At 37.7% G+C, this 22683-nt stretch overlaps 2 protein-coding genes and 1 pseudogene across 2 annotated transcripts; 1 reads left to right on the top strand and 2 right to left on the bottom strand.

Moving 5' to 3' along the window:
- Window positions 1–2664: 2664 nt before the first annotated feature.
- Window positions 2665–5400, top strand: LOC106710874 (Kv channel-interacting protein 4). Its single transcript, XM_014503057.2, has 7 exons — window positions 2665–2757; window positions 3218–3342; window positions 3942–4011; window positions 4485–4555; window positions 4749–4961; window positions 5074–5207; window positions 5332–5400. The coding sequence occupies exons 1-6, from the start codon at window positions 2754–2756 to the stop codon at window positions 5182–5184; spliced, it is 594 nt and encodes a 197-aa protein (XP_014358543.1). The 5' UTR covers window positions 2665–2753; the 3' UTR covers window positions 5185–5207; window positions 5332–5400.
- A 6698-nt stretch (window positions 5401–12098) lies between these two features.
- On the bottom strand, window positions 12099–18259 carry LOC106710865 (collagenase). Its single transcript, XM_045685375.1, has 6 exons — window positions 18181–18259; window positions 14589–14813; window positions 14164–14431; window positions 13760–13858; window positions 13034–13224; window positions 12099–12335 (listed from the first exon to the last, which is right to left on the bottom strand). Exons 2-6 carry the CDS (start codon window positions 14802–14804, stop codon window positions 12231–12233), a joined length of 879 nt encoding a protein of 292 aa, XP_045541331.1. The 5' UTR covers window positions 14805–14813; window positions 18181–18259; the 3' UTR covers window positions 12099–12230.
- LOC123722725 lies at window positions 17976–22452 on the bottom strand (annotated as a pseudogene).
- Window positions 22453–22683: the final 231 nt, after the last annotated feature.

The following is a 22683-nucleotide window of genomic DNA, read 5'->3' on the forward strand; positions in this document are numbered from 1 at the left end:
GACGTAAAGGTAGCAGAAATATTTTCCTTCTGATCTTTCTTTCCGCTGTTAATAAGTCAGCACGTCTATTTCCTTCTTTGTTATTTTAGCGAAATCAAATAGCCTCTTATTCCTTTGGCACCTTATACTATACTAGCAGTTACCCGTGACTTCATCCGCGCGTATTAAGAACAGAACTTTTCAAATCAGTTCGGTAATTTCGAAGCCTATTTAAACCAAACAAATTATTAATCAAACCTTCCCGCTTTATTATAGATAAATACTAGTGTTTGCCCGCGACTTCTTCGACGTAGAATTAAAAAAGTAGCCTAAAACATGTCCGCATGAATCATGAACCTTCCCGACAAAGTCCGGTTAAAATTGATCCAGCCGTTCCGGAGGTAACTCGGAACAAACGCGGTCTTACGGAGAGCCATACATACAGACACTCCAATTTTATTAATATGTGTTTAAAGAAGACAAAAAATGTTTGGCAATACTCCAAGCTGTTGCAGACTGGCAATATTTGGCAATTTCGAAGGACCAGGTGCAGCTCGTCCGGCACTTGCCAAACTGCTGTAACGAGCTATATCCAGTTACAGTGGATTTATTATCTCGAATTATCATGAAGTGAGCTTAAGTACTTTTTAAGCTATTGCACGTGCCAAGTTTAACTAAGTTTTACTATAACTTACATTTAAAATTTCCAAGTTATTTTATGGTTATTGAGACATTTTACAAGATTTTATTTATAATGACACTTGTCCCGAAGTATGCATTGTTGCAAACTAAATTTGATCCACTTCTCGATAACAAATTTTTGCAATTTTGTATACATGTGTGAATCGCGAGACATTGCAATATTATGATGAAACGGTGGTGATCTGATGATGGAACTGGAAGCTGACCATAGGAACTTCGCATTGAATTGTTTTGCGAAGGAAATTGTAAATTTCTTGTTTTTTTAATCAACAAAAACTTTATAAAAGATGATTTTTAAAAGATTTTTTCTTTTAATTAATATTGCTAGTTATAGCCCATTGGTCGCCATAATTCATAATCAAAGGTTTTTTATTTAATTCTTGAATAGAGGTCACCCACGAAGGGAAAAAATTCAATATGCTCGCGTGCATCAGCTACCTACCCGTCAAAATATGTCCAACCGTTTCAGAGATAACACGGAACAAACGCGACCTTGCTGCCGGACAAAAATGTTAAAAATTGGTTTTTCATTATCGGCTATGCAAATATATGTACGAAATATACAATATAGTCTGGAAGAACACATAGGCTACTTATAAAGATTTTTTTTAATGCCGTGCGGTCAGAGTCGCGGTCGACAGCTAGTTTGATGGTAAATTTTAGCTGAATATGGAACAATGGGCGACTACTAGTAGTAAAAATACGGTCAGTAAGGTTTTTTTTGTATTTGTAATAAAAACCTTTTTATAACCAATACATTATGTTTATTTTGAAATAACCTGCGGGAAGCTTTTGTTAAGATCTATTACTCGATTATTTTAACTACAATAGGCTTTGAGGCTCGACGTTAAATGTATCTTAAATATATTACATTTCTACTTACTTAAGTTTATTAAACTGGGATAAAAGTTATGAAAGGAAAGGTAAGGGAATCCTTATTTAGTCAATCTGTAAAATTAGTTTTTTCTTGCGACTCCGCGCGGAATTAAAAAATAACTTAGTAAGTAACCTATGTATTCTTCTAGATCCATCCATACATCCAAACATTCGCATTTATTTGTGAGATAGTAAAATTGGTATAAATCAAACTATATTATGTCAGTCAACTAGCGCCCCCCTGTCAACGTCAAAAAGTGTCACCAGATATTTTCGTACTCTAGATGTCTTGTCGTGTTCTTTCTTATATGTAACTAGCTTTTTCCCGCGACTCCGTCCGCGCGGGATAAAAAATAAAAAACGGGGTAAAAATTATCCTATGTCCTTTTCCTGGTTCTAAGCTACCTGCCCACCAATTTTCAGTCAAATCGATTCAGCCGTTCTTGAGTTATAAATAGTGTAACTAACACGACTTTCTTTTATATATATAGATAGATTTTCTATGTCCATGTAAGTTTGTCCAGGAACAACAACATCAGTTGCAAGAATTAGTCGGCTCGCCCGGTGAAATACCACAACCACACAGAAGACAGACGTGAAGTGGAAGTAATTCCGCGTAGTCTGATGAGTGTAGTGCCGGAGCCCTAATTTTAGTCCTCTTTCCCTTCCCACCCCTTCTCTTATAAGGAAAGGATGGGAAGGGGAGGTGGATTTGATGGAGGAGGAGATGCATAGGAAGGTTAAATATTCTCTTTTTGTTCGTCTCCTTCGTCGATTGAGGGTAGGCAATGCATCTGCAATTGCGAATGTCTATGGGCAGCGGTCGCTTCGCCATTTCGGCGAATTCATGTGGCCGCTCGTTCGTTTGCCATCTTATAATATAAAAAAAAGGTTTTACATACTTTGTGGCAGAACTTACCGTGATAAAAGCTCTCATACCGACTCAGATAATCTTGTCCTAGTATTTATGAATCTGCAATCAATATGTGAGCTATTTTTACTCTGTCCTCTATATAACAATAAGCTGTTTGTAAGTTTGTTCGTAGCTGTAGGTTGTGATTGTACACTTTCATACACAGAGACAATATAAACAGTAAGACTCCACTCTTTGACAAACATTTTAATTGAACTTATTAAGTGAAAGTGCAATATTGGTGATAAGATTTGTGTTGGATCTTCAAGACTTTTGATAGATAATGGGTAAGTCATCAGCGCACGTCCCCACCGAGAGGTCCAATGCATACCTTAAGTTAGGGGTAGGCCAACCACGCTGGCTAAGTGGGTTGGTTGACTACACACATATCTTTGAATTTATTCTCAGATATGTGCAGCATCACGATGATTTCCTTCACCGTTAGAACATCTGATAAATGTACATATATAAATTGAAAAACACATTGTAACATAGCGGGATTCGAACCTAAGACCTGCAGATTACAAGTCACCTTGTCACCCATGAATTTTTTTACGATGGGTAAGTTTTTCATAGCAAATAATGTACAAATTGTAAAAGGCTTGTGCTAGGTAATATAGACGACGACGATAGACGAAAATATTTGAAGGTAGTGTTCGTAATGTTCGCTCTATAATTAGTATTACATTTGAATATCTTTGTCACGTACATTACAAGCCTTTTAAATGAAGTGTGCTTGTGTTACAGAGGAGGAGCTAGAAGAGAGCACTACTCTGCCGCCGAGATACCGGCCCGAGCCACCAGACGCGCTCGCCCGTGCCTGCCGCTTCACCCCACATGAGATCAAGCTCATGTATAGAGGCTTTAAGCAGGTTAGACACGGCATACGGGTGCTTTATTTAGCCTACTTTATATTATTCGAACACCTCTGCTTTTATACAAACTTAATGTCGTACAATTATTTTACTTGCGACTTCGCCTGCGCTGAAAAAATATTAAAATAAAAAATGGTTAAAAGTACCTATATATCATGTTTTATTTATATTAGATGTGTTGAACGGTTCCGAAGTCTTCAAGTAAATATGTGAATTCAACTGATCCCACGGGAACCGTACACATATCCGAGATCATACAGCCTGTTTGTTCATTCAGACTGTATTCTACATTCTCATTAAATTTCAACTTAATCCATGCAGCCATTCTAGAGACACCTTCTAATAAACATCCATCCAAACATTCAACATCATCAACAGCCTTTATTTGCCCACTGCTGTCCATACGCTTTTCCCAATGCCTTCCACAGTACGCGGTCCTGTGCTTTCCGCATCCAACGACTTCCCGCTGTGCGAACTATGGACGTAGAACGCCCCACGCTCCTTGTCCTCTTTAGTGGCCTCCATTCTAAGAATTTCCAAACGTTCGCATTTATAATATTAGTAAGATAGTAAGATTGTTCATGTATTTTGTTCAGGAGTGCCCGACGGGAATGGTGGACGAGGAATCCTTCAAGAATATATTTTGTCAGTTCTTCCCGCTCGGAGGTAAATTACTAATTTTATTACTTAAACTTCACGAAAATTAAGTACCGAGTGCACTCCTTTAATAGTGTCAGTATCACAACAGTCACCCTGAATATTAATGAGTTACGAACTATAATACAAACAAATGAATAACATATAAACATCCCGTACAAATTAAGACTAGCTTTACATGGTTAGGAAACCTAGGTAATGTATACTTTCCTGCTAGTTTCTATCCTTTGCATGACCAGTAATCATTTAAATCTATTAAATAATTAACTGTCGTCCGCGACTCCGTCCGTGCGGAATTAAAAAAGAACTTAATAAGTAGCCTATGTGTTCTTACAGACTATGTTCTACATCTGTGACAAATTTCATCAAGATCCGTACAGCCATTCCGGAGATACCTTCTAACAGACATCCATCTAAACTTTCACATTAATAATATTAGAAATTTATGTTGTTATAGCCGTATTATGTTATGTTTTACACAGATGCGACACAGTACGCGCACTACGTCTTCAACACGGTCAAACATAAGCAAAATGGGAAACTTAATTTTGAGGTAAGAACTGCAAGCACTGTACACACAATGTACACATATACAAACGTTTTACACATTGAACAACTGTTGTACAATCATTGTACGCACTTATCAACTGCTGTACAAAAATCGTAGACACTGTACACATGTTGTACAGTGTAAACAATGTTTGTACATATTGTACACAGAAACTTTACACAATATTTGTTATCAGGAGTTCCTAGAGACTCTCTCCCGTGTGGCGCGCGGCTCAGTACAAGAGAAGCTGTCATGGGTGTTTGCCTTGTACGATGTGGACGGCGATGGGCGCATCTCCCGCGCGGAGATGCTGGCCGTTGTGCAGGCGGTGTATGAGCTTCTCGGTCGGGCTGCTGTGCCCCCGGTCAGTCAGACCTCCGCCAAGGACCATGTTGATAGGATCTTTCATGTGAGTTGTTAAAGCTATTTTGGAGGAAGGGAGGAGACTTCATATTAAGAATTTTGAGCTTGGGATTAATGTTCATTGCAGTGTTGATGCATTATCGTCTTGTATGTGTCAGCTGATGGACGTAGACGCGGACGGAGCGGTGTCGCCGGAGGAGCTGGCCCGGTGGTGCGCGCGCGACCCCGCGCTGCTGCGCTCGCTGGACACCCTTGACACCGTACTCTGACGCGCGCCGCACGACCTGCGCAGGTACATTCTTCAGCGCACATTACAGCGCCCTCTACTTGTCTGTAATTGTAAATTTAAATATAATAGAGAAAACTAACTAAAAACATGATTTCGTGTTGATGATGAGAACGGTGTTGTGTACCAGGAATGCAGAAGCGCAGGCGTCGTGCTCCACAGCCGATGACGTCACCAGCGGCCCGCCCTCCCCTCCGCGCCCCGCGCCGCCCCCGCCGCCGCCCCGCAACCCGCCGCCGCGCCCCGCGCTCCCCCCCGCGCTCCCCCCCGCGCCCGCCGCGCCCGCCCTCCTCACCGCCACCGTCAGTCATTATATCTACTTATAGTTTTAGCACTGATGAGTGTGACTGTACAGTGACTGTACAGTGATACGTCATTCTTCAATGAGAGGGCTCTTACAGTACTTGTATAAACCCTAAGTAAAGCGGTATTTGTTACTTAGCGATATTAACATCATTGCGTCCAGCACATCTGATGGCCAAAAGACTTAGTGTGGTGGAACTTCGAATTCGAAGACAACCACGATGACAGCGCCACTCTTATCTAAACACTGTTAACTGTCAACTAGTTCAACTGCCAGGGTAGGAAAATAAAAACACTTTTCCCTTATTCATCGTCTCTTTGTCCTTTTTCAACTCTATCTCTCAACAGGTTTTCTGATATATCTGTCGTCATTTTAGTCGCCACTCCCTCATTAATTATGTCATCTTTTATGTAACCCATCCATACCTTCTTAGGCCTAACCCTACCGATGTACCTCTCCATAACAATGATAACATTGGTATTTGTCATCAACAACAACATCCGTTGCACGAATTGACCTCACTCAGTGAAATACCACGACCTTACAGAAGATAGGCGTCAAGTGGAAACAATTCCTTCCCTTTTCTGATCAGTATACGTACCGAAGGCTTCATTTACTTCTATTTCCTTTTCTACACGTTTCTTATAAGGACAGTATGGAAAGGGGAAGTGGATTTGACGAAGGAAGGGACGCATAGGAAGGGGAATTATTTTCTTTTTTTAAATAAATGAGACAGATTTATATATATCCAGTAATAAATATCATTCCAGATGACGGAGGAGGTCGCTCCTCGCAAGGCCAAGCGGCGCGGACGTCGCTCTTCATTCACACAAAAGACGCGGTGAACTAAATTAGACCTTATAACAATACACATAGGGGTCAAATCTCTGTCTACGTTTCGCTCAAATGATCTTATATTTACGATTTGAAACTAACAAATAGTTCAGGAGATAATGCAGTTTGTAATATAACTGGTGAGATTACAAAATGCCACAGTGAAGCTAATACAATTAATTATAAAATGATAATAAAAACATGTGCCAAATTTAATAATGTTAGAAAAATAGCTTGTATTAAATTCTCTTCGAATATTTATTATTTGATTTATTTGTACAATTAATAAAATTGGAAAGTCTGAATATAAAATCAAAATAAAATTTCTATATTTCGTGCACATAACAAAAAAAAAATATCAGAGAAACATCTGTCTGTCCGCAAGTCTTTTTGTTTCGGGTAATCTGCGAAACGAATGGACCGAATTTGACGAGACTTTAACTGGAGAATAACTGATATATATAGGTGTGACGTAGACTATTTCTTTAATACACACAAACGAAGTCGCGAGTAATAAATAGTTTAAAAAAATAACACAGCAATAAAATATTTATAATAGCATTTCAACTTTTGCTAGATTAAAGTCTTAAGCAATAATTATAGTGTTTCTTATTGTTACTTTAACGCTGGGTTCTCACTGCTGGAATATCTTACTACATCTACTGCTGCATAGTTCTTGATGAAATTTGGTACAAATATAGAACATAGTCTGGAACGCAGGCTACTAATTAAGCGGACGGAGTCGCTGGCGACAGCTAGTAATATAAAAAACTTGAGAGGTGTGTTGGGACACCCGGATGGAACGAAGTTCCTTTCAATTAATTAGTGAAGGAACCAATGTTTATTCTATGCATAAAAAACTTAAGTCTTCACAAGAAGTACATTTTATTTCTATGAATTTTCGTTATATATTGTCACGTCGTTGCCATGGTGAAGTATGAAGTAGCGCTCATTCGTCTATAGCAAAAAGTGTCGTGACAACTTTTCGTAAGAATTTTTTCCGTCTAGCCCCCTTTTACAACGCGCGATAAGGAACTTCGTTCCAATAAAACAACTCAGTATGTGTTTTTAATACTCCGTATACTAATCATAGGTAACTATATTAAAATTGATGATCTGCAGATCACATGTGTATAGCAGATCAGTGAACCGGTTCACAGCTCAGATCTATTTGTTTCTTGTTGAGCTGCGAGCTGAGACTCACCGCGTATTATGCGTCGTAAAGTGCACGTTCTGTTTTAACAAGTCGCGAGCCGCGAACTGATTGGCTCACGGCTCGTCGGCTCGCATAGTTACATACTCGTAGCTTTGAGCTGGGAGTTGCCAAATAAGTTGTTGAGCCGCAGCTCAACGGTTCAAGCTTTTGTGAGATGAACTTTTAAGCCGGTTCAGAGATGATTTAAACACTTTACTGTATAGTTCACATTTGATTCCTTTTTAATATCTGGGTTATTTAAAATTACGTATTGTTATACTAAAAGTCAAATTTAGTGGTACACTTTTAAAATTACATTTTCTCCTAAAGTATTGAAACTAGAATTACGAAACAAAATACGTGATGTACTCTGCGTAACTTTGTAACTGTAACTTTTCCGGAACTACACATAAATATTCAATACACTGCAACTGTCTTGAAACTCAATCAGAACTCAAGGAAGTAATAAACATAAATAACTTTAAAATATTCTATGATTTATTGGTCAAAAAGTTTCAGTTAAATAAGGTTAAATTAAAAGCATTAATTTTGTATAACAAATTATAGCGTTTAAGAAATCTAATGAAATTGTTTATTCTTTTAAAAACCTGACCTTTATGTAGTTTGAGAGATATTTTGATTTTAAAAAATGTACCACTTTCTTTTGATGCAAAGTATATTTAAGGTAGTTTGTAGAAATCTCTTCTCTTCTCTTCTCTTCTCTATCTAAACTACTGTTCACTTCTACAATGCATGTTTAGTAAATACAAGAAAAATAAAACGTATAAATGAATTGTAATCTTATTATCTGTGCAAAAAGGACTCATTTTCTTTGAAAGTAGGTGTTAAACAACAATAAAGCCGGTTACACAAGCTTACAAGGTGTGTAACCGTCTTAAACTATAGAATACTGTATGAAAAACTGTTGTGCCTATTAAATTTAAGTCCTTTTCAAGTTTATATAATAGGGTTGCCACCTAATTCCTTAGCTAAAATAATAGAATAGAGAATTTTCTTTTAATATCATATTTTGTTTGAAAGTGTTGTTGGCAACCCTTAATCGTGCTTGTGAGCACATCTTGTGCTAGAGCTTGGCTAATCTGGGTCCATTTGGGGCCAGCGTGAGTCGGTGGGGCCATCTGAGGCGGCGGGGCCATTTGGGGCCATCTGAGGCATGTCGTATATAAGAAATACTCTATTTACTGTTTACTATTTATCAATAAACAATTCTTCTTCTATTTCAAGTTAAATATGTGTTTTATTTATGCTGTGTTTTTTTACCCCAATGATGATTCAAAAATATTCATCTATTCTATTCCTAATGATGGACATATAAATAAGAAAGCAATGAAATTTTGTTGATGACAACAGGGTAGAAGAAGACAGAAGAAAGTATTTTGTGAAAGAATATATGAGAGTGAATTCAGATGTGTCGACACCACTTGATTTTAATTTCTTTCAAACAATCTTACTAATATTATAAACTAGCTTTTACCCGCGACTCCGTCCGCGCGGAATAAAAAAATAAAAAAAAACTGGGTAAAAATTATCCTATGTCCTATTCCTGGTTCTAAGCTACATGCCCACCAATTTTCAGTCAAATCGATTCAGCCGTTCTTGAGTTATAAATAGTGTAACTAACACGACTTTCTTTTATATATATAGACTAGCTTTTACCCGCGACTCCGTCCGCGCGGAATAAAAAAAAGAGAAAGAAAACGGGGTAAAAATTATCCTATGTCCTATTCCTGGTTCTAAGCTACCTGCTCACCAATTTTCAGTCAAATCGATTCAGCCGTTCTTGAGTTATAAATGGTGTAACTAACACAACTTTCTTTTATATATATAGATAGATGAGAATATTTGGATGGATGTTTGTTACCAGACATCTCCAGAATGGCTGCATGGATCTCGATGACATTTGGCATAGATATAGAACAAAGTCTGGAAGAACACATAGGCTACCTATGATCACAGTTATGTACACAGTTCACGTGGGATAAATTAAATTAAAATCTCTCGATAAGTCTGCAAATGTTGGACATATGTAATTGAAATTTGGCACATGAATAGAACATACTTTTAAATAATACGTAGTACTACTGTTCACTCTGTTTTTTTTTTTGTTGTTAATATGACTACAGTGAACATTCAGTTTTGTTATCAATCAATCAATACATAGTATAAAACAAAGTCGCTTTCGCTGTATGTCCGTATGTATGCTTAGATCTTTAAAACTACGCAACGGATTTTGACGCGGTTTTTTTTAATAGATAGAGTGATTCTTAAGGAAGGTTTGTATGTATAATAAATGCATAATATAGTAGAGAAACACTGATAAATTTTAAGTTTTCTAATGTGATGTCGTAAATAAGCACGTTTTTTTGCGCTTATATTGCAAACGCTGGCTGAACCCTACGAGATAGACCAAAATAATGTACTACAGTATTGTTCACCTTAAAAAGTTCAACAAAAAAGTCCGCGATGGTATATGTCTATCTCTTAGGGATAACCCAGCATAACCATTTTTATTCTTTTACGAAGTGATTTTAAACAATACAGCAAAGGATTAATTCCTTATCCATTTAAGTACCTTAAATAAATTGTGCATTTATTCTGTAGTAGGTATATTTTGCATTGCACCCATGCGAAGCCGGGGCGGGTCGCTAGTCTATATATATAAAAGAAAGTTGTGTTAGTTACACCATTTATAACTCAAGAACGGCTCAATAGATTTGACTGAAAATTGGTGGGCATGTAGCTTAGAACCAGGAATAGGACATAGGATAATTTTTACCCCGTTTTCTTTTTTTTTTCTTTTTTATTCCGCGCAGACGGAGTCGCGGGTAAAAGCTAGTATGCAATAAATTGTAAAATTTACAGATCACTCCAATATATTGCTTTAGTCTTTAACTGTTTTATATCTTCAAATACCACACTTTTGTTAGTCTGTTAAATTTATGTACGTTTTGTTTTCACCGTTTCAAGGGTTCCGTACCTCGAAAGGAAAGAACCATTGTAGGATCACTTTGTGTTTCGACTGTCTGTCTGTCTGTCAAGACCTTTTTTTCGGGAACAAGTAGAGGTATCAAGCTGGAATTTATATCAAATACTTAGGTTTATTGTCCCTTAGAGCTATAAAAAAATTTGAGAGGTGTCAAGGGACACCCGGATGGAACGAAGTTCCTTTCAATTTATTAGTGAAGGAACCAATGTTTATTCTATGAATAAAAAACTTAAGTCTTCACAAGAAGTATATTTTATTTCTATGAATTTTCGTTATATATTGTCACGTCGTTTCCATGGTGAAGTAGCGCTCATTCGTCGTTAACATACTTACTATAGCAAAAAGTGTCGTGACAACTTTTCGTAAGAAATTTTTCCGTCTAGCCCCCTTTCACAACGCGCGATAAGGAACTTCGTTCCAAAAAATCAAACTTCTAAACCACCGCAATCAAAATATACAACCGTTTATGCCCCAAATTTCTGCAAATTTTCGACACTTACAAGGGATTCAAAACCTACAGGTACTCGGGAACTCAGAATTTTGGAATTTGGCACGAAGTAACGTCTTAAAGCATACATTAAGGAAAAATTGCGAAAACCTTAAATTTTACTTATGTACCTACAGTTTTGTACGGAACACTCGATGCAAGAGTCCGACTCACACATGGCCGGTTTTTTTAAATTAAATGGTTTCTTGTTTTTATTTGTGTACAAATAATGTGAAGTTACATCCATTCTACCACAAACATCCACTTAAACTTCCACATTTATAATATTGGTCCGATTAAAGTACGTTAATAGTAACAAAGTTTGTATAAGTCCGCATCGTCTGTGATCGCTGTTGGGCTCTATCTATATATATAAAAGAAAGTCGTGTTAGTTACACTATTTATAACTCAAGAACGGCTGAATCGATTTGACTGAAAATTGGTGGGCTGGTAGGTTAGAACCAGGAAACGGACATAGGATAATTTTTACCCCGTTTTCTATTTTTTATTCCGCGCGGACGGAGTCGCGGGTAAAAGCTAGTTTCAGATATAATTATAGTCGTTCGCTCGATATACACTTCGGTGCACAATTTTAATTGGATTGATTTTTACATAGCAATTGTTAGCAGCTAACTTTGCTAATGTTATGATCAATTACTGTCACTATTGTGCTATGTATCACATATGTATGGGAATACTAGCTGTCGTCCGCGACTCCGCCCGCGCGGAATTAAAAAAAAACTTAATAAGAACACATAGTTATCCAGACTATGTTCTACATCTGTGACAAATTTCATCGAGATCAGTTGAACCATTCCGGAGATATCTCCTAACGAACATACATCCATCCATTTAAACATTCGCTTTTATAATATTAGAAAGATTACTGTCTGGAAAAGCGTTTTAAACTTCTTTTCTTTTAATTCAACAGGCAAATTTCGTATTATATGAGGGAAAGATTTGTAGTTTCCTTACCAAAATAGGCAAAGGCAGTTAAGATAAAAACACAATTTATTTTACTTTTTATTTTTATTGATTTATTTTATTTATTTTATAATTATGAAACCCCTAAACCTTAGTAAATGTGTTTGTATTAGTACGTTAAAGTAATATCAATGTAACAAATTCCTAAGTCAATTTACATGACATGTCATAATTAGGTAAAAGTATTAGTCAAGTTTGATATAGTTGTAGTAAAACCACTACATGTGCGACTGTATCCAGGGGACGAAGGTTGTGACACGCGCGAAGCCCGCCGGCAGTCCACCCTGACAGCCGCGACCCGAAATAAAAGAGGACACCCCCACCTGCAACATTTAACAGTGCTGATCGTATGTCTCCACCAAAATTGGCCACAATTATCTGTCCTGTCCTGCTCTCCTTGACCAGATCATCCATCGTCCATCTTGTGGGAGGCCTACCTATGCTGCGTCAACCTGTCCGTGCCGCCATTCCAGGTCTTTGTGGACCCATTAGTCGTCCCTTCTGCGGGCAATGTGGTCGACTCATTGCCACTTAATGATTGCAATAATTTGGCCTATACCTTCGTTCTGCTGCGGATAACCTCAATTCTTATAGAATTTCACAGAGAGACTCCGAGGATTGCCCTCTTTATTGCCCTTTGAGTGACTTTGAGTCGCCTAATGTTGCCCTAGATTTCTAATTAGTGTAGTTTTATCGATCAGAAGTGAGGTAGATTTAAAAAAAAAAAAGAGAGAACAAATCACACAACGCAGTAATTATATTTCACAAACTTAGCAATTATTTCTTATTAGACTTAACAATCAAAGACTACGACAAAGACTTTAACACAACGAATCGCAAAGAGAACCGCCACGCACGAACGCCACGAACAGAATGAATCGGAGTCAAGTTGAAGGCTTGCTTTTATAGGGTAGCACTGGTTCCTGGTCTGGGGGAATCTTGATTTGGTTATAGTAGTATATACGAAAGAAAGTTCCCTTTACGATGTTCGTCAGTTCTAAATTATATTTTCGATTCTCACCAAGACGTGCTTTCCCTCGTGTTTGATGACGAGGGGTCCCCCGGAATCCCCGAAGCAAACGCTCCTGCCCCGCTCCCCACTCGTGCACAGCTTTGACTTGTTGATGTCAACGAAAGTGCGTCCGCACACATCGTTACTGATCACCTTCAGTGTCACATTGTTCAGGAACTGGTCATTCGTCACGTGACCGCCTAGAGGAACAAAACAATGGTGAGCTTACAAAACAACAACGATAATAATACTTTTAAAACAATAAAAATGTATTTTATACTAGCGGCAGAAAAAAAACATGTCACAAGAGCTGTTATGTAACGTCAGGAATTTGTTATTAAAAAAAGTAATGGCGAGTGAGATTTGAACGCGATTTTTGACTACATTTTTAGATTTTTTTTTATTTTTCACGTCCACTGTATTAGTTTTGTGCCAGACGTATCGAATGTAACCTTACTCATCAAAAAGTGGAACCCATCTGCTAGGTGCTAGCCTTTGATTAAATTTTTTTTATGAAAATTGGAGCACCAGGGACGGAGTAAGGCGGTAACATAAAAAAAAAACAGTCGAATTGATAACCTTCTTTATGAAGTCAGCTAATTAGGTTCAGTCTTTTAATCTCACAATGGAATTTACATACATATAAACAAACTTACTTAATGCGAAAACCATTACCAAGTTTGTTAGGTAAAAACCAGTTTTGTCGGCCCTTCATCTTTATCTATTTGTACTGACCATCCTTGGTGATTCCAAAGCCGATGGCCTGCGCAGCGTACCCCGCCAGGTCACGTTGTAGTAGCGCTCCCGAAGGTAAGCTGATGGGGGCCACTTTAGCTGCAAGTCACAGCAACAAACGCTATCATATAAACCAGCAAGCGAATTACTTGAAGCAACCTAACAACCCATGAATCTTGCATGAAATTATTCGTATACCTTGCTAATATTATAAATGCAAATGTTTGGATGGATGGAAGTTTGATTGAAGGTATCTCATTAACGTCTCAACGGATATTGATGAAATTTTGCATAGATGTAGATCATAGTCTGAAAGAACACATAGGCTTGTTATGTTTTTTTTATAATTGCGCGCGGACGGATTCGCGTGCTACAGCTGGTAACCTCTAAAGGTTAAAACTTACCACTAAAGGTAACTGTAGGGAGCATTAGTAATGCAATGTCGTTGTTTAACGTGCGTTGTTTGTAGTCCTCGTGTCGGAGCGCCTCATTTGTGGTGACTCTGGTGCCGCCGCGAAATATCTTAGTGGAACCGAAGACCGCGGTGAATGTGCGCCCGCGGTCCTGGCCGTCCCACACGCAGTGCGCCGCGGTCACAGCACGAGTTGCGCTTAGTAATGAACAAGTGCACATCGACAACGGGCCCGATGATAGCTGGATCAGTAGACCACCCTTAATACGGGAACAGGTTATAGTAAACATTAGCGCTCGACAGCGACTACGACAGCGCAGAATTAAAAAAAATTAAATTTTAGGATCAATCTCAGTGATATAATATTGATTTTGACTGTGTTTGAGTAAGTTATAACCTTTAAATATGCTATGTTACCACAAAGGGGAATGCTCCAAGTGGAGAACGGGATCCGTTGGTAATTCTATTGGTGTTATTGCGAGAAAGTTCCGCACGACGCATCGCCTCCGCCATCGGTATTCCCACTCGCTGGTGGTAGTACTGCCCCACCTGCTCTGTGGACAGCACTCCTGCGTCACCTAGGTAGACGCTGAGCGTGCTACCTAGCAGCAGGAGGTGTACGATCCAGGACATGACGTTACGCTATCAACAAGTATCTAAATTAATGACCAGGCCTCAGTGAACACGCTCCCCCAAACACACAAACAGACAGATTTCATGTGCAGATCATCACCATGTTTTCTGTCACCGAAAAAAAACACTTTGATACTGTAGATTATGAAGTCCTGTTTCATCTAAATCGAAATAATTTGTGGATTATGAAATAAACAAAGATAGACCGATGTGATTTTTACAAATGTGCCGCAAGTATTCATCTTTACAAAGAACAAACTGAAAAAATAAAAAAATAATAAAGAGCGTGGAGGCAGACTCCACTCCCTCCACACTGTGCTCCGCGCTGTTGGGGGTTACAGGTCGGCACTGTGACAGTTTTCTCTTTGATTAAAAAACCACTTCGCAAAACTCGGAATGATTTCGGCCAATGTCGACTGTGACATTGTGTTCTATTAATCCGGTATCACACCCTACTATAACACTAACATTTCATAGACTAATCAAACGTTCATTATCGTCGCCAGCCATACAAAGGCGCTCCGAGTTTATTAAGTTAGGTGTGACTAGGCCATAGTTAACAAGGCTGGCTCAATGCTGGTTGGTTGATTTCACACATATCTTTGAATATTTTTTTGCATATGGACAAACGTATATATGAAATTCATCGCATGATATCTGCAATTGCAGATGCGTTGCCTCCGTTTAATCGACAGACATAAGACATATCCTCTTCCTATGCGTCCCCTTTCCGTCAAATCCACTTCCCCTTCTCATCCTTTCCTTATAAGAAAAGAGTGTGAAGGGAACGTGGACTAAAATTAGATCTCCGTCACCACACTCATCAGACTGTACGCGGAATTGCTTCCACTTCACGTCTGTCTTCTGTGTGGTCGTGGTATTTCACCGGTAGGCCCGGCCCATTCGTGCACCCAACAAATATAGAAAAACATTGTGACATGTTGGGGCTCTAACTTTGAATTATACAATAGATTACAAGTCCAGAGATAATTTCATTCAATTAACAATTTTTTTATAAAACAAACAAACATTAGATTTGGGCAAAAATCACAGACAAGCCGCCAATAATAAAATTCAATTCTAAAAAGATATTTTAAAAAGAGTTCTCTTTAGAAAGTTGTTAACAGTTGTGCTGTAAGATGGTCGACGTGTATTTCTTTTTGTTCAAACATACAGAAAGGCACATTGTGACACAAGTAGAGAGTATGTTAGGAAGCGACGTTTTACACTAAACAAAGCTATTGTTCCACAAGAATACATTGTCTCAGAATACTGAGGAAAAGTATTCAAATACAGAACGAAAGAATAATTAAGAATGTTTTCCGAATTTACGTTACAAATTAAATACGAAGGCTGTAACCGAAATTTACATTTTATTTGCGACTAGCGGTCGCCCACAACTTTATAAGCGCATAATTAAAAAAAAAAGTAATCTATAACATGCCCGAGTGCAAAATCAGTCCAGTCTTTCCGGAGATCATCCGGAACAAATGTGGCCTTGCGGACAGTCATACAAACAAGCAGACAAACCTTTTAAAAATTAGTTTTTCATTACCAGCAACGGACACTGCAATTTCATTGATATGTATAAACTAGCTGTCACACGCGACTCCGCCCCCTCGGAATATAGAAAACTTTATAAGTAGCCTATGTGTTCTTCCAGATTAAGTTCTACATCTGTGCCAAATTTCCATTGAGCCGTTTCTCAGAAACAAATCCTTCAAACAAACATTCGCATCTATCTTAATATATATAAATCTCGTGTCACAATATTTGTCCTCAATGGACTCCTAAACCACTTAACCGATTATAATAAAATTCGCACACCATGTGCAGTTCGATCCAACTTGAGAGATAGGATAGTTTAAATCTCAAATTATACTCGCAATTTTAATTTATTGCTAATTATTTGTCTGTTATTATTTGACAGTCACAATTATCTGTTAACTCCAAATGATTCTAACAGATGTCGATACCTTTCTACTGGGTTGAGTAAGTAATCAATAGATGGCGCTGCTATGGTAAATCTACGAACGTGTCATATAAGATTATTAACTGCGCGCGGACGGAGTCGCGGGCGACAGCTAGTCTATAGATATAAAATTCAGTCGAATTGATAACCTCCTTCTTTTTGAAGTCGGCTAAAAAGAAAGTCGTATTAGTTACACTATTTATAAGTCAAGAACGGCTGAATCGATTTGACTGAAAATTGGCGGGCAGGTAGTTTAGAACCAGGAAACAGACATAGGAACTTTTTTTTATCTTGTGTGCATTTTTCTTATTCCGCGCGGACGAAGTCGCGTTAGTTACACTATTTATAACTCAAGAACGGCTGAACCCATTTGGCTGAAAATTCATGGGTATATAGTTGAGAACCCGGATACGGACATCGGATACTTTTTATCCCGTTTCCTTTTTTTTTAATTCCACGGGAACGGAGTCGCGGGCGACAGCTAGTTTATAATATTAGTAATATATACAAATCTGTTTTTAATTATAAAATAGGACCCTTACTGATGTACTCGTGTGAATGCGTTATCACGGTTCGTCTCATGTTTTGCATACTTTATTTATTCATCAAATTTTCATTATGCATTCGGAAAAGTTCGCGGACAGAATTAATTACAATTTTTATAAGGAAAATAAAATATTTCAGTTGACTATTGGGACTCTGAATTTGAAACCTTACTGGATGAATCATAAAAGAGGTGTGATATTTTTTTTTTGCAAAATGAGTTTTTTATGACTGTTTAAGGAAATTTTTAAGTAAAAAAAACTTGAGAGGTGTGTTGGGACACCCGGATGGTACGAAGTTCCTTTCGTTTAATTAGTGAAGGAACTAATGTTTATTCTATGAATAAAAAACTTAAGTCTTCACAAGAAGTACATTTTATTTCTATGAATTTTCGTTATATATATTGTCACGTCGTTGCCATGGTGAAGTAGCGCTCATTCGTCTATAGCAAAAAGTGTCGTGACAACTTTTCGTAAGAATTTTTTCCGTCTAGCCCCCTTTCACAACGCGCGATAAGGAACTTCGTTCCAAAACTAAATGGGGGGGGGGGGGGTTATGAAAAATAGATGTTGGCCGATTCTCAGACCTACTGAATATGCTCACAAAATTTCATACGCGCGATAAGGAACTTCGTTCCAAAAAATTACTCTATCTTACTAATATGTTGTGAAAGTTTGGGAAAATGCATGGTGGAAGGTATTTCTGGAACAGCTCAACGGATCGATGTACAATATAGCACAGATGTAGAATATAGCCTGGAAAGACAAATAGGTTACTTGTTAAGTTATTGTTTAATACTGTGCAGATGAGGTGGCGGGCGACAGCTACTTTTTTCTATAATGACACGCAAAAGTGACTCACCTAAAAGAATGTTAGTCTAGAGATTGACAGATAAAAGATTTAATCGACCTTCACATCTGTCTGCAATGTACTGACTGATATGAAGGCATTCGGCGAATATAAGCTTAGAAAGTATTTATTGATTAGGGTGTTACCACATTGGTACTGATAATATAATATTAGGAAGAGGAAATGATTGTATGTTTGTTTGCTTTGAATAGGCTGCGAAAATACTGAACTGATTTGAAAAATTCTATTATTGTTGGGAAACCAAACTATCCCCGGGTGACGTCGCTTCTTGAAGGACTCTAAGTCGTAGTGGTTTGGAAATACCGCCGAGGACAGACTATTCCAAAACGCGGCTATGCGAGGTAGAAAACTTTGCGGAAATCGCATGGTTGTGGATTGCCAGTCATCGAGATGGTGTGGATGTAATCTGGCGGTCTGTCGTGTCGTCCGGTGACGGAACTCGGCGGCAGGAATTGTTCCAAACAATTCTTCTGAGCACTCCACGTGGTAGGTAGATGCACTAGAAAATGAAGAGGGAACTCCCTCCGCAACGCCAGAGTGTCGAGCCGATCAGTAAGAACTCGGTTGTTGACGATTCGAATCGCTCTCCGTTGTATGTAAAGAAGTAAGAATTAGTATTGTAAAGAAGCTGGTACTGGGGTGCTCCAGCCCAGAGATGCGAGCAGTATTCCACGTAGGGTCGAACTTGCGCCTTATACAGCTGAAGGTGGTGGCCCGTTTTGGAATACCGCTTCGCTCTGCAGAACACACCTAGTTTGGCCAGCTTGGCCTTGTTTTCCAAATGACAGCGAAACTGAACGTCATTCGATATGCCAACGCCGAGAAGTTGAGGCAACCAGGGGAGTGCCCTCGAAACGAAGATCTACGACAAAGGGTTGTTTTTTAGCGATAATGGCGCATACTTGTATCTTGTCTAATGAATTTTGAAGCATCAATAGCCTAAAGGTTAAAAGGTGCGGACATCTGATCCTTTGGTCGTGTGCTCCCATCCCGCTATTCAATGTTGGAGCACAAGCCCAGACCTTTGTTGGTGTGGTTAATATTTGCAAACTAGCTTTATCTTCGTGGGGTATTATGTGTTCTTCCAGACTATGTCCTACATCTATTGGCCTTAGTGTAGTTGCACCTTATTGATTTATTTATATAAATTGTATGTAGATTTTATACTCGTCTATAGCAAAGTGACGCGCGTCCCATTGTCACTTTTGTTCGTAACTGTTAGAAGTGACGTGCGTTCTATGTTAAGACTTTCGAACGCGAGTGTACCGCGTGACAGTCGGCACGCTGCGCTATTGTACAAGAGTTTAACAAAAGTGTTAGATGCACTAACACGTTTATTTAACTCTTTCCATTTACTAAACAATGGTATTTTACTTTATCTTAAATGAAAATAAGAAATCTTATTTCTTATTAATATAATATTGGAACGAAGTTCCTTATCGCGCGTTGTGAAAGGGGGCTAGACGGAAAAAATTCTTACGAAAAGTTGTCACGACACTTTTTGCTATATCACCATGGCAACGACGTGACAATATATAACGAAAATTCATAGAAATAAAATGTACTTCTTGTGAAGACTTAAGTTTTTTATGCATAGAATAAACATTGGTTCCTTCACTAATTAATTGAAAGGAACTTCGTTCCATCCGGGTGTCCCAACACACCTCTCAAGTTTTTTATAAATGCGAATGTTTAGATCTCCAAACGTTACGTCATGCGATGAACTGTTTTAGAGATACTTTCTAACAAATATCCATCCATCTAAACATTCGCATTTATAATATTACTGATATTTATATAAAAACAAAGATGAAAATTGTTAGAAAAAAAATCCATTAGTATGCTCTCACTATATATATTTTTATGATTTTACATCACTCACTTGTAGTAATGTTTACATTTGCTGAATAGAACATAATTAGAAACAGCTACAATTAACATTGTCTTGATTTTAATAATCATTTATTTATTAAATTGAAAAGATAAATTGTATGTTTTACGAGAATCATGCCGACGATGTTTTCTACATTTGTGATGATGTCTATGGCCTTCTTTATTATTAGGTACTATTTCATTCACAACTAAACTGTCATCATTATTATCTGTTAGTTTTAAAATAATTTTGGAGTCATTATTTATTGAAATATTATTTATGTTCTCTAGTTTATCATTTTCTTTAATTATTTTCAAATCAGTATCTTCTAGCAATAGATTTATTAAGTTTTCCTGATTTCCATTAATTGTGGCATCGGTTGGCTCGTTTATATCTAAAGATATCGTTTCTTCTGAAAAAATTTCGTCTATCGTATTGTTGTTATCTGCTAATTCCTCTTCAAATATATCAATTGACTCTGTAGTGAATGATTTAACATCGTCATGTACATTTTTGTTTTCAATTTCTACAATTTTTTTAAATGTTGTCTCTTCCTTTGATATATCTTTAGGTTCTAAATTATCAAATATTTCTTCCTTACTTTGCCAACCAAGATCAACGTACAGAGAATTATTTTGTTTATTTAGTTCTTTTGATAAATCCACGTCATCAATAGAAAAGTTATCTAGATTTTCGAAATCAGCGTCTGAAATATCGTCTTCCTTAATCATTCGATTTGTATTTGGCTCAGAATTCTCAGTGAAATTATGATTTATGTTTGCACGCAAATCACTATCTAATAATATTTCTTGTGGATTTTCTTTTATAACTTGTTTAGAATCGAGAGATGTAATTTCACCTTTGTTCTGTATTAAATGTTTCTTATCTTTGTTTTTATCTCTGTTTTGTAGTTTAGTGATTTCTGGCAGATTTGTCACTATTATTGCCAGCGGCGCTATTGTCTTTTTATTTTTATCGAACCAATGCAAGGGTTCATTTCCTTGCCATTCAGTTTTAGTTACATTATTATTATACGGCTCTATGGTTAACTTTGCTAGGCTTTTCTGATGTTCGCTACTTATCTCTGATGATGATCGTTCTAGTAATTGTTTTAGTATACTGGAGATATCTCTGCCGCGTTGCTTGAGTTGTGCGTAATCTGTGACATCGGTGTCAGAGTCTTGCGATTGTTGCAGGTGTTTGGTGACGGCTCGACAAGAATATGAGTCCACATGGTGAAGGATGATGACACTCAACACTGGGGAAAGAATGTACATATATTAGTTTTACGCCTACACGACTTACAGCCGTAACTCGAGCTTTTATTTGGCTCGGTCTGGGAACTACTCACTTGCCACACATACATACATCTACACATGGTCATCCGTTCTGATGCTCTTAATATCGCTACTTCATTATTACCTCATCAATTAAGTCCGACTGGGACAACTAATACGCTCCAACATAAATCTAATATATAAAATTCTCGTGTCACAGTTTTCGTCACCGTACTCCTCCGAAACGGCTTGACCGATTCTCATGAAATTTTGTGAGCATATTCAGTAGGTCTGAGAATCGGCCAACATCTATTTTGCATTTCTTTTTTTTTTAACTGCGCGCGGACGCAGTCGCGGGCGACAGCTAGTTTAAGTATATATTTTCTTTCATTTATACTTTCAATGAATAAATTTAACATACTGAAGCATTTCTTTCTCATGATGACAGCGTCCATACCTTCTTTTAATTATTATTATATAAAGTAACAGTTACCCGCGACTTCGTGCGTGCGGAATTAAAAAAATCTAATTAATGCGAAAGTTTTGATGGATAGAAGGATGGATGAATGGATGTTTGTAGCCTATTAGCAAGAATGTCACCCGGGGATGGTGTAAGGTACGAGCACACCTAACACTGAAAGAAATTTTCAGTGTGAGGTAAGCCAATTAAAATTCGCACATTATTAGCGGCGCTATTTTTCGGTTTTAATATTTATCCTTATTTTTTTCTCTTTATATCATATAAATGTGCTCGTTACCAGGCGAATTTAATGTAGGTAAAAACAGCCTTTTATAGCATCAAATTCTGAAAAAACAGTTTAAAAGATAGTACCTTATAAGTTAATGATAATGTCTCACGAAAGTTTGAATAATTAAAAGATATTGTGATCACAAACTTCAAGCGGACCCAAAAAATGAGCTTGTGGGCAACGCTCGCCCGTAGTTACAAGATTCTTACTATATAATAACGTGATATTATCGGGATGGGTGTTGATTTGACAGTAAAGAGATCAGAGATATATTCTTTATCACCCAGGTGAATCAAGGGCGGGTCGCTCGTATTAGTAACATGAGAGAACTCACCCAGTATGTTTTGCATGTTTCGAGTGTGGTGGCAGATATCTCGCAGTTAATTTATACCTACAACTGCCTTAATTAAATACTGATTGAAGCCACTTTATGAGGTAGTTAATTTAACCATAACGCAGTTAACGACGTGTCGAGTGATTACACTGGGCTGCAAGAAAAACATCCATTAAAATATTCGATTTAAATAAAATGATTTGTGATTGTTGTACAGTCGGCGCGGAATTAAAAAAACTTAATAAGGAGCTTATGTCTTCT

The sequence above is a fragment of the Papilio machaon genome, chromosome 29 (genome assembly GCF_912999745.1).
Source record: "Papilio machaon chromosome 29, ilPapMach1.1, whole genome shotgun sequence".
Classification (NCBI taxonomy): Eukaryota; Metazoa; Arthropoda; class Insecta; order Lepidoptera; family Papilionidae; genus Papilio; species Papilio machaon.